Here is a 14,253-nt window from a genome sequence, read left to right on the forward strand (position 1 = left end):
GACCCCCTACTTTTTTCAGAAGCTTCCTGTTCTCCTTTTCACCATCAATTGAGAATCAATAACCTTCTATTACACATTCCTGAGCTGTCTCTTTCAAATTGGATAATATCAGTTTGCTTAGTGTCTACCGCTATTAAAAATGTTCTGTATTGGATCATCCTTGCTAGTTGCTTCTGGAGGTTACTGAGTTCTGTCCCAGTGTTTAAAGATGGAAAAGACAAGAACTACAGTCTATGTAATATCACTGTGTAATTCTTTTGCTTATTCTCTGTGTTTTCTTGTCTCCCCACAGGGACTTTTCTAACCTCTCTTTAACTTTGAGTGTGGCCTCTAGATCTCACTCTCGATCATTTTGAACTGGTCATTAACAGTCACTGCATTTAGGAAGTTGTGTTTTCATTCACAAGTGCTATGGCTACATAGGGAATATAAGGATTTTACAGTCTTCATCATTTGATGCATATCTACACTGAACTTCATGTGTCATTTTGCCATGTCATTTCATCTTATAATGACTGCATTGAGTTTTCCACAGTTCATCCTCCTCTCTTTTATCCTTCATAATTTAGTATTTTCACAAGATTGTTGTTTACTTCAAAATGGTTTTCTTTGAGGTTTGAGTGTAAACACTCCAAGTCTTGCTGAGAACAAGATTAGCCGAAAACTGATTTTTGCAATAAATAAATTCTGGTGTGAACTCTCAACCTCTTTTTGCCTTGGATTAGAAATGTAATATTTGACAGATGTGAAGGGCTTTTGGTATTAGAAAGGTATCTTTATCTTAAGCTCTGAAAATGGCTATTTGCACATATTGAGTACAATTGTTCAAAAGTGCCTTGAGCCTGACAGAGTTCAGAACTATTATGATCCCTGTGGGTCCTTTCCAACTCAGAATATTCTGTGATTCTGTAATCTACTTTAGTCCACAAAGCTCTCAAAATTCCAATTGCTTCCACACTGTAGGAAGCTTCTTGCCCAGATGCGGATCTCTGGGCAAGAAAGCTCAAGCGGGGTGCTCTGCAGAAACAGCTGTGCCTGCTCTATCAGGGGTATCAGAAGCATTGCAGCTTCCTTCAGGGAAGCATTCTGTTGAGATATGAGCTTTAACAGTGTGAGCAGAGTGCTGAGTCTTTTTGATGTACTGCTTTCTGTAATGGTGCCTTCTGTGAGATTTCTATGAAAATCTGGAGATTACTGTGAAGACATATCCAGAGATGGATGACTGGATGTCATTACAGCTATAATGCCTAGATAAAGCACTTGCTAGTTTGGAAACAAGAAGCTAATAAATGGTAAATAATTTAAAATTAATGTAAAAATTCTACTATACCAGGTTGCTCAAAGCCCCTTTTGAACTGGCCTTGAACAATTGCAGAGATTGGGCAACTTCTCTGGGCAGCCTTTTCCAGTCCCTCACTACCCTGACAGCAAGCAATTTCTTTCTTTTATGTACTCAAAGTTAATCCTCTTTCTCTTAAGCAAGTTTAAGTCAATGGGCTCTGTATGTGAGCTTTTGCAATTTTGAGTGAGAGTTGTTTTCAATGAGGAAAAGGATTAGAATTCATGAACAGTTTGATAAAAGAAGAGACAACAAAATGGTTACAGACATTGATCACTGTAGAAGAGGAGATGACAGAACTGTTTTCATTAATATACTAAAAATACAACTCAGTGTGTGCATATCAGCAGGGGAAATCTTTCTACAACCTGCAAAGACAGATGTGGATGTTACTACTGAAAAGTCAGCAATATACATCTTAAAGTATATTTAAGTTCCAGAGCACTTTTTTTTCCTCCACTTAGCAGTAGTTTATCTTTACTAAAGTAATACTGTCCATGATGAAAGCTGTCTTCCTCCCAATCTCCTTTTCAGTTGCTTCTTCCTATCCCAAGTGTCCCTGTGCACTGCTATTGCAATTGTTTGTGTGATTCCTAGTAAAATAAACAAGTCAGGGAACTGCTTAGACAAAAAAAGTGTCTTTGTTTACTGAGTTTATTTCCCAGCACATTCAGTTTCTCCTGACTAGAATGTGGCTGTTCTTCAGCAACCAATGTAATACAGAAGAATAGGCATATTTAAGTGACTAAAAGGTTCTGCAGACCTATACAGAGGACTTTTGGGGTTGGAGAAGAACAGTATGATTCTTTTTTGGATGAAGCTGCACTGAAAGATGTACTTTGGGAACAAGCCTAAGGTGCTGCAATTTCTATTGGCTCTTGAATTCATGAAACCAGACTAGAGCTACTACAGTGTAGGTTTGGAATAATTCCAACAAAATAGTGTTAACATCTAGTACTCTGCCATTTTCTCCATAAATAATTTCTTTTGTGCCGCACTCTATGCTCATATGGACATAAATAAAAATACTTTGAAGAAGATCTGACATAACATACATGGAAGTCAAGAGTATTAAGGCTGTTATAAAGGATCTGCACAACAGTTCAAGAATGGTAAATTGTACAGGAGGATGTGCTAATGTATGTAACCCAGTCAACAGCTTTAAGATGCTACTTTTTGCAGTACACACATTCATCATCTTTGTGTATTGTTAAATTTTAGTTTAAAAAGCCAAATAAGATGGATTAGTAGAGCAGCTAATTTGCAACAGCTGCTGAGAGTTTCTGTGACAGTGAAAAGTAGGTGAAGACTGAGTTGTCTTAGATTTCTACTGGGATCATATCACTGATCTTCCCAGTATGGTGAAGCCAGTATATATTGTGCAGAGATAAAGAAAAAGGCTTTATCCTGCTACCCTTTTAAGTTTTATGCACTTATTGAAGGCCAGCAGTAGGTTAAACTCCTGTTGATGGTAGCTGGCCAGTAGACACTGCTCAGATTTCCCAGGATGACCTTTCTAAAGATAATTCCTCCCACTCAGTAAGTAGGCTGCAGAATATTGTCCGACCTATTTATTGTAGACCCACTGATTTTTCACCCTTTACTGCACAGTGGTTCAGCTAGAAGAGAAATGTAATTGTTTCTATGGATGGTACCCATAGAACCTATATGGGCTGATTGTATGGACAATCATATTGTCAGGAAACTGGGAGCTGTTAATTTTGATCCTCTCAAAAGGGGAGAAAACTTCCTGAATTAAATCTCTATTTACTAAGTTTTGTGCAAAAGGCAGAAAATTCTTACTTTTTAAATTATGTGTTGAACTGACCTTAGTGAAGTCTGACTTAGCAAGGTGGTTGTATTTTGAACATAGATCAAGTCTCCACCTCCGATAAATATCCATCAGGAGACTGAACAGACCACATCTTTAAACCATACGAGAGTTTGCGAGAGCTTTATTGAAACACCAGATTCCTGGTATAAAGTATGCATTTCTATGACCTTAATAAACTCTTACTGTAGTCTAAGAAAATGGAGATAACTGATACTGTGGTCTGTGTGTGCCTGATGAACATGGTTAATAGTCACAGCTACAGAAAAGGCTATTATTCTGGTTGTCGTGTGACAGAAATACAGCTAGAGGTGCTGCCTTTGGCAGAAAAGATGTAGCAGTCCATCAGCTTATGCAAACACTTGGCGTGGCTTTAACCATCTGCAGAACATCTTTCAGCGTATAAATAACAATAGCAATACCCTGCCAAAACCATGAAAGCATGCGTGTCTAAAAAATACTACATTCTGTGAAAGCAATACTATTTGTCAACTGTTGTCAAGAGCAGATTGGCTTTCGGTTGCCTTAGGAGACAAGCCCTGAAAAGAAACTAGTTTATTCCTCCTACGGAAAAATCTTCATTCAATACTAACACCAACCCGCTATAAACAGAAACCTCCCCACTAAAAGGCAGATAGAGTTTTAAACAATTGTAGCTGCAAGTCAAATCCATTTCTAGTATTTACTTAGGAAAAATAATGTGCTCATTCCATGAGACAGTTTTTTCTTTTGAGGTTTTAATCTAATGATAGATTTACAAGATACTTAAGTTTAAAATTACTGGGAAGATCAGTGAGGGTAAACCTAGAGCCAAATTCACCTATTAGTTTTCTTCTTGAAAGATGTAAGAAACAAAATTCTGTAATAGCTCGGGGATTTGTGCAAGTTGAGACATGTATTATGATTCCCTTGTGTTAGGAATGTACAGAGTGGACAATTCATTTAATCCAAGGGTTATTATAAATAAAATGTAAGAATCAAGGCAGAATATGGAACAGAACAACCAGAACAACCAGACCTGACTGGCTAATTAAAAAAATAAATAATACAAAAAATGATGCTACACCTATTGTGCAGATTTTGTGTTCATAACACTAGAGAAAAATTGGGTTGAAGGGAGTGGTTATTGTACAGAAATAAATGGAATGACCTTGTGTAAGCCTTGCAATACCAAGCTGTGCACTGAGTTTTACACTTAGATGTCCTAGTATTTAAGTGTGTGTGCATGTGAACCATCAAAGGAGATGATAAATGATGATCAGAGTTTAAACTATGACAATTCTAATGGGTAGCAAAGAGCAGGATGAGAGAGTATTTGTGAAAATACCCTGGATCAAAGTGGAAGTTGTGTAGGGAGATGAAAAACATTTTGTCTATGATCTGGATGTGGATTGTATTTGGAAGGCTCACTTCAAGATAATTCCAGTTCTTGCTGACCAACAGAATCAGTGTTTTCTACAGGGAAGGAAAAAAAACAAAGAGGAAGCTTTCTCAAATTAAAATGTTGAAAGAAATATTTAAAACAATTCAAATATAGATTAGACATGAGGTAGTGGAAACTTAAGATGTGCTCTTGGCAAGGAGTCAAGTCTGGATGTAACTAATGACTCACAGAAATGATTGTTGATTTTATATTTACAGGTGAGATTAGCCAGAGACACTGTAGAAGGAGAGGAAGACTGGACCATGAGGGTTCCCTCTATGGCCTCTGCATGGAAAGATGCATGCATGAGTTGTCTGACTGAATTCAGGAGACTTTATGGTTTGGAAATCCTTTTGCTTTTGGATTATGAGGAAAGGTATAGCACAATGAATTATATGCAGTACACCAGTTTTTAAACTGGAATGGTATTCTGTGTGTAGAATTTATTGTAGAACCCAGCCAGATGGAATGGGTAAAGAATAGAATATCCATTACTATTCAGAAAGATTTTTTTTAAGTTTTTAAAATATATTCTGGGGAGTTGTATTAAACCCACTAAAGTTTTTGTACCAAAATACCAAGTAGGATTTGAAAATGAAGATCACCATGAAAAAGATTAATGACTCTTCCTTATAAACACATTTTGCTTGACTGATGATACTTTCTGAAGAGAGTATTAATATATTCAAGTGAATTTTAAGAACACATATTATCTACGTGACTGAAACTCTTACTTTCAGACAGCTTATGCTTTAGGTTGTACTATTTTTCTTATTTCTATGAATAAAACTTTAATATTGGGTTAAGAAATTGTCTTTCAAGTTAGGTCTGGAAATAGATGATCACATAATTATCATAAAGAGTGATGTTTTCATTGCTGATTTTGTTGGTATTTTTCTCCTTGACATTGAAAAGTTTAAAGGAAAATAAAAAGAAATTTAAATGGTCATGACAGCATGAGCCATGACAGGATAGCATGCAAAGGAAGGTTTGCAAAATACAAAGTCTAAATTTCATCTGGTGGAAAGAAAAGCCAGTGTGAGAATCTTAAGCATGATTAGGACATTAATTATTTATGTTGGGATGTTTATTATTGAAAAACAAACTAAATGTAAGATTGTGATTACAGTTGCATACATTGTAGCAAGCAAGAGTTAGCCAAAATATCAGTATTTTTTCTTCTGCTGCTGGTTAATATGTATTACCCAGAAGGACATGGTTGTGTCTTTGTATTTCTTTTACTTTAACAAGTCTCTTAGATGAAAATGTGTTCTGTATGTGTTATCTTTTCTCACATACCACAGTACATCTTAGTCCCATTAATGACTTTTAATGGCTCTGGTCAGCACTAGGGAATGTTAGGCAATCTCTTAGATTTCTGCAGGATAGGGTTACACTGAAGATAAGAACCAAGATGGGATTCAGTAAGAAACGCATTAAGAGATCATAGGATTCTTCACTTCTGTTCTCAATAAGGCATTGCTGGTAGCCTTGCTGTGGCATTTTCTAGATGTGAAATAATAGAATTGGACATTATTTAAGGCTTAGTTCTCAGTCATAGTTCTGTAGGCTGTGTTATAAAAGTTTTCAGTAAGACTGTGACTGAGGAAACTTTATTGCATGTCAGGGTGCCGTGGAATTAATAGACTGTTTTAGAAATCAGTTTGTGGATGCTGTGATGGGAGACTTGAACTTTCATAAAGAATGTATGAGAAAGAAGTGTATGCCTAAGCTACTTCAATGGATTTGGATGCAGTCTTTCAATCCAAGAGATTACTAGCTCTTCAGAATATGTTTATTCTCCTATTTTTCCTGTATTATTTGGTTTCATTTTTATTTTGCTGTTCTGTCTCATTATTCAGTCAATGTGCTTGGCAGTAATGGCACATGGACAGAGAAAACATCTTGGCCATGTTGTTATTCTGTATATTGTTGGCATTTGTATTTATGTTTGTGTGTCTTTCAACACCTTCATGAAAAAGTAGTCTTTGTTAAACAAGATAGTTTTGACTCCTTAAGACATGTACCTGCAAACACTGTAATCTTAACTCAGCAAGGACATCATCCTAAGAAAAGCTAAAACTATTTTGACATGTGACTTTGACACATTTTTCAAGAGAGAGAGATCATAGCAGAGCCCAGGGGCAGCTTGGAGGAAATGTTATCCTGGAAGAGTATTCAGGGTTAGATCTGCCTCACCCACAGGAAAACACGTATACAATGTAATATTGTCAAGTCTGCTTAGAGCATTCTCAAGCAAAATCTACATTTGAGGCAAATTCATTCTAATCTTAGACCATTACAGTATTTCTCTGATGTTTTAACACAAATTCCATCCTCTCCACCACATTTGGCTACAAATGAAATCTATTAGTTGTGTTATCAGTATGGAAACCTTGATGTCCCATTTATAGCATTTTTCCCATATTTGAGATCCATCAGCATATCCTGTTCATTCTTTCCTCCTAACTATTTTTCACACTTTCTGTCATTCTAGCTTGGAGAAGAGCAGAAAAATATGATGCCCTTAATTAGCTGTTATTTTTCACTTTTCTCATCAGTGGCAAGTAATCCAGAATAATTGTGGTTTTTTTTCAGCTTGCATTTGACAAATGGAGAATGGAGTTTAGCCTTTTAAAATGTCTTTATGCTACAGATTTATGTGCACTGTGTGATCCATGCAAATACATAGATACTTTTCTGCAGTAGTGCTTGTTGTTTGTGCACTGGATTTCTCCATTTGGAGAGCGCTACACTGGAAGTTTTATTGGACTTGGGGTTTGAGTTGGGTTTTGTTTTTTTGTTTGGTTTTTGTTTGTTTGTTTGTTTGTGGGGTTTTGGGGGGTTTTTTGGTTGCTGTTCTAATTGATCCAACTCATTTTGCATTTTAAGGTTTTTCTACAGAGTATAAAAATGAATTGCTGCCATATTCCTACTGACAGAATGAGGCAGTTCATTGGTGCAACTTTGGAGCCTTGGGCTGGCCTAGATTCTGATTGTTCTGTGCCTAAGGTTTTGCCTTTAGCTGAGGTGGTAATTTGCCTGTATATGGCCTCTCTGGTCAGAAATGCTTAGAGCTTGCTTAGGAATGTGACATGTGACTACAAGCAGTAATTGGCCATTGTTAATATTTTCAGTATTGCTCAGTCTATGTAAAAAAGAGCAGACAAAAAAAGGACATGTAAAAAAGGACAGACCTTACAGTCTGTGTAAAAAAGGACAGACCTTTCTCCTGACACAGTATCCGGTATATTCAGGTGCAACACTTGTTTAGGATTCTTTCACAAGAAGCAGCAGCACAGTTTGGAGTCAGCGGGTTTTTGGTCATTGTGTCTTGATAAGTGTATCTACTGATCTCTACAAAGCTTTGTGATCACCTGATTTATTTGTCTGAGTATCTTAAATATATGGGCTTGGGAAGACACAGGTTCTGAGGTGGCATCCTTCCTGACCACCTCTGTTGAATTTTGCTTTCTGTAGTAGAAGTATATTTCTACATTGCACTATGCTGTCTCTTTCTGACCCTGCTTAGGAAATACTCTTATGTTCTACATGGTTACAGCCTGTTTGGAAATGAGCTTCATGTGTCACTCTTATGTCTCCTTGCATAGTACCTCGCAGTCTGAACAAGTCATTAGTTTTCCTTGCTTACCACTCCATTTAAATGATACTGTCTCTCAGCAGTCCTGAGGTGCTTCACACTGTGTATTGCCACTTTTCCAAAGCATACAATCCCATATTCTGTGGAAGATTTACATGTCAGGCAGTAAGAATATTATTGGGGTGGAGCTCTTCGTAACTCCAGCTCTTCAGATATCTATCAGAAAATCAGAAAGGAAAAAATGTTGGGTTTTTTAAACCGAAGATGTGGATTTTTTAAATTCTTACTTTATTCAATAAAAATCAATAAGCAATATTATGAGCTGAGATCAGTTTAAAAGAAGCTATGTGGTCTCAAGAAAATAAATTCATGTAGAGCATTCTGCTGAGAGAGAGCTGTAGCATAACATAAATACTAAAAAAAATAACAAGTCGTAACTGTCTTAAAGATATGTAGGTAAAATTATGGAGTTTCAGAGGTTAAAAATTACAAGGTGTCCACACTGACTTAGTGGAATTATATAGGTTGTGTACTTTGGAGAGTATTTCAGCAAGTGTTAACCATGGCACTTTAAAATTCTTCCAAAATATGATACTAGGAATTCCTGATTTGTATCATTAACAGGGCAGTGTTGCAGAAAAATATTTATCTTTTTAGTTCAATTTTTAAGTATTAATGTATTATATTTACAAATATATTACTTTGCCATTCTAACATGGGGGAAATAGTGTGCAAGGAAAATGAGGCAATCTTAAAGTGGACAAGTGAGTTGGAGGCTGGTACACTCATCCTGCAGAGGCTGTGGATGTACCCCTGGCCCTAATTAAAGAATCACTTAATTCAGGGCATCCCCTGTTACACACAGCACACTGAATCCCTCCCAGCAGTTATTCTGGAGCAACCCCATCAGCTTGTTCCATCAGGGTAATGGAATACCGATTTTACCCAAAGAAATACAAATAATTCGATGTTACATTGGGTTAGTTTTAGTTAACTAATAAAAAAAGACTTGATGCTTTCAGAGTTGTGTCATCCTGTTTTTGCAACAGTCTAATACTCTCATCTGAATGTAGTATAAGCAGGTAGGAGCACTTCATATAAAGTGAAATTAATGCATTTTTCTCTTTTTTTTTTGTTAATCTATAAGGTGCATTGCCACAAAGCCACAATGTTGATTATTAACAGCCTCCCCTACACTGCAGAGTGGCTTCAGTGACTCTGTAAATTGGCTAGATTTGAAGCTGTTAATTATGCAGTATAGTGTGCTTCATAAAGACAGAAATGAGCATGAGTTGGCTCAGTTCTCGTGAGAATAAATTGTAAAACTTGGACCTCTGTTTGGTTTGAATTCTGGCTTCACAGAGAACACGGACATTCCACACGACAGTCTTGGCAAGTACAAACCATGTACTCCATTAAAATTCGGAACATGTCGCACACCTGGCAGAAAGCCAGCGGTTCTGCAGAGGTCCAAGGCTCATTAACAGGGGGTGCTCTTTATCATTTTGTCAGAGAAACTGAGAAACATCTTAAATCCAAATATTGTGTAAATCATAAGGAATGGGGGTTTCTTTCTTCCCTGCATACACCAGCCACACTTGTATGTGTCTAGAGTTGCCTGGCAGCATCTCGAAGTTACAGTCTGCCTGCTGGAGAGGAAAAGGCAGGATCACCAATATGTGCTGCTCATCTCACAGCCAGGCAAATGATCAGTGAGGGTGAGGGGACAGGCATCTTTTAGTTAGGCTCTCTGTTTAGCTTTTTATGGCTATGTAGATATTGCATAACAAATTATGACAAGGTACTTTTACCTTAAGTTTCCACCTCTACATCAAGGTATTTTTACAGGATTCTACTGTTTCTGGAGCAAATCTGTACATATTTGCATCATTTTTCCTAAAGTGTGAAAGCAAATACACAAGCCATAGAAGAAAAAAACCAGCTCCATAAATTGGAATGATTTGTAAATCTTCTAGAAATTTATTCAGATAAGGATATATTATGTCAAATATTGGAATGTACCTTTATAACTGTTGCAAGATTGTAGCAGTGTAACTGATACAAGTTGAAATATCCTGAAAGCAATATTAAATGTTCAGTATATCACAGTGATGAAAAGTAAAATGTCATTTGTGCAATCCTAAAAGTTTGAGTGAGCTATTTAAAAAGAACAGTACGCCTGGGATTTCAACTGGGTTATTTTTTAAACTGACAGTGAAAGAAAATTACTATCTCAACCAGTGTCTTAATCCATAGAACAAAGAGGACTCCGTAGTTTAAACATGCTAAAATGGGTTAAACATGCTAAAATAATAACTGTTAAATTCCTATAACTCTTTGGTGTCATTTAAACTTTGCAGTAAATGCACAGATTTACTTGATGTTTTTTTTTTTCTTGACCAGTAAGAAAGGAAATACTTGAGGGAAAACCTTAACTGTATGATTCAAGCTAATGTGTAGCATTAAGTTTCTTATCAACAAAATGTATTAAAATGGAAAGAATGAACCAGCAAGGCCATCTTGGGAGTGGGATTATTAAATTCACAGTTTGCTGCTGCTAATATGTTAGTAGGCTTCAGTTGTTTGACAAAGCTCATACAAGCTCATTTTGCAAAACTGATTATTAGATGAAATGCCCTCTGTCATTGCCATGGGAGAAATGGCTCTGAATCAGGGCTGTGTCACAAATGGAATTAGCTGAATGATCTCAGCTCAATATCATTTACGTAACAGAATTATGAAGATGATGCTGATATAATGAATAGGTTCTGCTCAGACAAATTTAGTCCCCTGGAGATAATGGAAATTTGGTGAAGAGCTCTTTGTTTTCTTTGGTTTGTATGAAGAGCTTGGACTCAAATCAGTCCTCACACTTCTATCAGAATTATGTTACCTTATGATTACTTATTTTGATTTGACAAACTTCATTTGAGGGACAGAGATGCAATTATAGAGCTTTTTAGGCTTGTTGCTTCTGGAAGGTATTTTTTCTTAAATTATGCCTGTTTAGCAGGTGTATTTTATTCACAGATGAAATATGTCTTAACTGGAATAGCATGGTTATTAGAGTTAATAGAGAAGTGAATTCTTTCATGCATTCTACAAAGATTATTGTGTTTTGTAGTCAGTGTTTCATGAACAGACTCAGGAACCAGCTATAATCAGTTCTGAAGGAACCTTCCCACCATTTTTTTCTTTTGATTAATAATGTTGTTCGTATTCATACTTGTAAGAAAACTTGTAAGAAATAGTTTTACTTGTGCATCCAGAAATGTACATGTAGAAAAGACCTGAATGGTAAAATATTCTTCTGGCTGAAAAGCATTGTGGGTTAGTATTGCTATGAGTATATATAATAAAATATATATTAATTCTTTTAGGGTGAAAAAGGAGATAAAGGAGAACCAGGACCAGAAGGCCTTCCTGGAATAGAGGTAAATCAAACAATAATGAAACAGTCAAGTTACAAACTTCTGGGTGGATGATTAAGAAATGTAATTCAGACTTTATGTAAGAAGAGTGATAGATTTAGAAATTGTGTATGCCTGGAGATTTTAACATCCACAAAACAATAGGGGAAGAAGAGATGCATTCATGTGACATAGGAGTTTTTAGGGCTTCATTTAAGGAGGGCTGTGGATAAGGGTCTGGTAGATTCCATGATGTTTCTGCTCATCACTCATGAGATAAACAGAAACAAGCATGGGGTTTAAACATAATATAGATGAGAATCATTCCTTATTAGATAATCTGCTGGAGAAGAAGGTATTTTTGGAGGCAAGGTAAAGCTATGGTTTGGTAGCTTTGGCTTCTGAAAGAGAAAATAAAAAAAGCTGTTAGCCATTCCTGGGTGTGTCACTCACTGTGCCTTGTGTCTCCTGTGATAGAAATAAAACTTAACTTTTTTTTTCTGCTGCCAGATTTCACTGCCTTCTTAGCTAATTGGACTGGACCATATTTAAGGTAGCATAAATCTGTATCTAAAAATACTGGATAAACCTGATGACTGAGTTCACATTCAAGTTTGAACTTGAGCCTACACTATAGGCATGACTATAAAGTAAACCATACTTTTGCCTATTTTAAAAATCTTATTTATTTTTGTATATGTGAAATCAAGATGAGAAGGCAGAAAATCAGGTATTTTTTTCAATGAAATACTAAAACAGACAACCAACATGATTTCAAAAGGCAAGACTTAAAAAAATCATAATAATAAAGTCAAGCGAGCTGTTTGCTTTATACCCTCTTCCCATGTTTCTCCCTCTTGACTTTGATGGGAGTTACTCTGGCTTTAGGTTTTAATGGTGGATACTCTTGGCTCTCCAACTGCAAAGCATTGCTATTGAAGGCATAGAGCGTCTCCCAGATGGGGAATGACTGACATTAGGGCTAGAATTCAGATACAGAACTTGGAAAAAAACATTCAGCAGTGCTTTTTTAAACACCTTTTCCGAAAGAATAAAAAGGTCAGGATTTAACACAAAAATACTATGGCAGTCTAGCTGGGGCTACTGAAGGCTACTGAAAATGCAGTAACACAGGCTACAAAATTATGACACTTTTTACATCACCTGGCTTTCTATGCACACTGTAACCATAAAAATATTTTTCCTGTTTTAGGTAATTATACTTTAATGCTGGGTAAATCAGGATATTTTTAAATAATAGTGGATGTCCTTCCTGTAAGAACGTACACTATGAACTAAGCTGAAACTACATTTAGGTATTTGAAGAGGTATTCTCTTGTAGCCTGTCTGTCTGTAAAGGTGAACTGTATACTTCTCTCATGCATACATATATGCTGACAGCATGGAAAAAACACATCTGTGTTTCTTTCCTTAGCTCTGGTGACATTTCTGTGTTGGTCTTACATGATCGTCTTTACTACATGAGATCTTGTTCCATCAACCTTTTAGGAACAGTACGGTATACCAAGTATCTGATTAACTCTAGGACATATTTAACATAGTGGCACTGTGAAAGTGAAAAATACTGAACATTTATATTTTAAATATTTACTGAACTGTTGCAATGTGTCAGTAAATGGTAGATTATTATTATGGGAACTGTCATTAAACATGAAAACAAAAGTAAAACTGCCCATGGCAGTATAACATTGTATTGTTTGAATCCACACATAATTCCTTTCTAACAACACTTACATAAAGTGCTTTGAACTCAGTTATCACTCTGCATGGAGATATCAGTCCTTAAATTTACAGGACTGTGTATCATTGACTCTTGGTTTCTATCAGTGCCTCTCTAACTTGTTCTGCAAGCAGAAATGTAACATCTGATATTTCTGCAGTAATCAAGTTAATCTACTTACATTGGTATAACCTGCAGTGCTGTATAAAAACAGCCTGAAAACACTTAAAACTAGTGGCATTGCCTTCTGGCAGGTGTTGTCTCTGCCTGGGGGAGTGAGGGTTTCCATCCTCACAGAACTTGAAGATGATGACTGAACATTTTATCTTGAACAAATGGTAGAAACATATTTGAATGTATTTAAATCAAAATCAGAAAAGTAGGTGTCACAGAAAACTTTTGCTTGCTGTTGCTAACTTGTGTTTTCTTAGCTGTACAGAAAGTTCTTGCTAGAAAGAAGTAGCATGACAGAGGGGAAGCCAGACCTGGTTTGGAGATTAGGCTGTAGTGATGATATACCTAGAAAGTTTTGATTTCTCAAAATCAAAATCGTTGTGCTAAGTGGCTCAGTTAATCTCATTGAGAACCAGGTTTCAAGGCAGGAGCTGTGAATGTATCTAACTGTTCTGCACATCTCCCAGTTTATCTCCCCAGTAATCTGAGCCAAGGTCTACAGTGCCATTTCACAGCCTGGGACATTATTCAAAATCTATCTGACAACATGAATACTTGCTATAAATAGTACTAATGTGGTTGCCATTGTTTTTAGTTTTTTAAGGAGTAGTTATAAACAATATATTACTAATACAGTACTGTAGTACATGTCCATGTCTCTAAACAGATATTAGCTTTTATAGGATGAACGGCCAGTTTGCTTGAATAATATCTCTTTCATCCCTTGAGACTCT

The 14,253-nt window shown here is 36.3% G+C and overlaps 1 protein-coding gene across 1 annotated transcript in view; it reads left to right on the forward strand.

The window, feature by feature from the left end:
* The window catches only part of COL19A1 (collagen type XIX alpha 1 chain), a 172,030-nt gene that overhangs the window by 70,500 nt on the left and 87,277 nt on the right, over positions 1-14,253 (forward strand). Inside the window, exon 11 of the mRNA XM_062488567.1 lies at positions 11,575-11,628. Coding sequence (XP_062344551.1) covers positions 11,575-11,628 — 54 coding nt within the window. The remainder of the gene's footprint in view (positions 1-11,574; positions 11,629-14,253) is intronic.

This window comes from Cinclus cinclus, chromosome 3 (assembly GCF_963662255.1).
Source record: "Cinclus cinclus chromosome 3, bCinCin1.1, whole genome shotgun sequence".
NCBI classification, from domain to species: domain Eukaryota; kingdom Metazoa; phylum Chordata; class Aves; order Passeriformes; family Cinclidae; genus Cinclus; species Cinclus cinclus.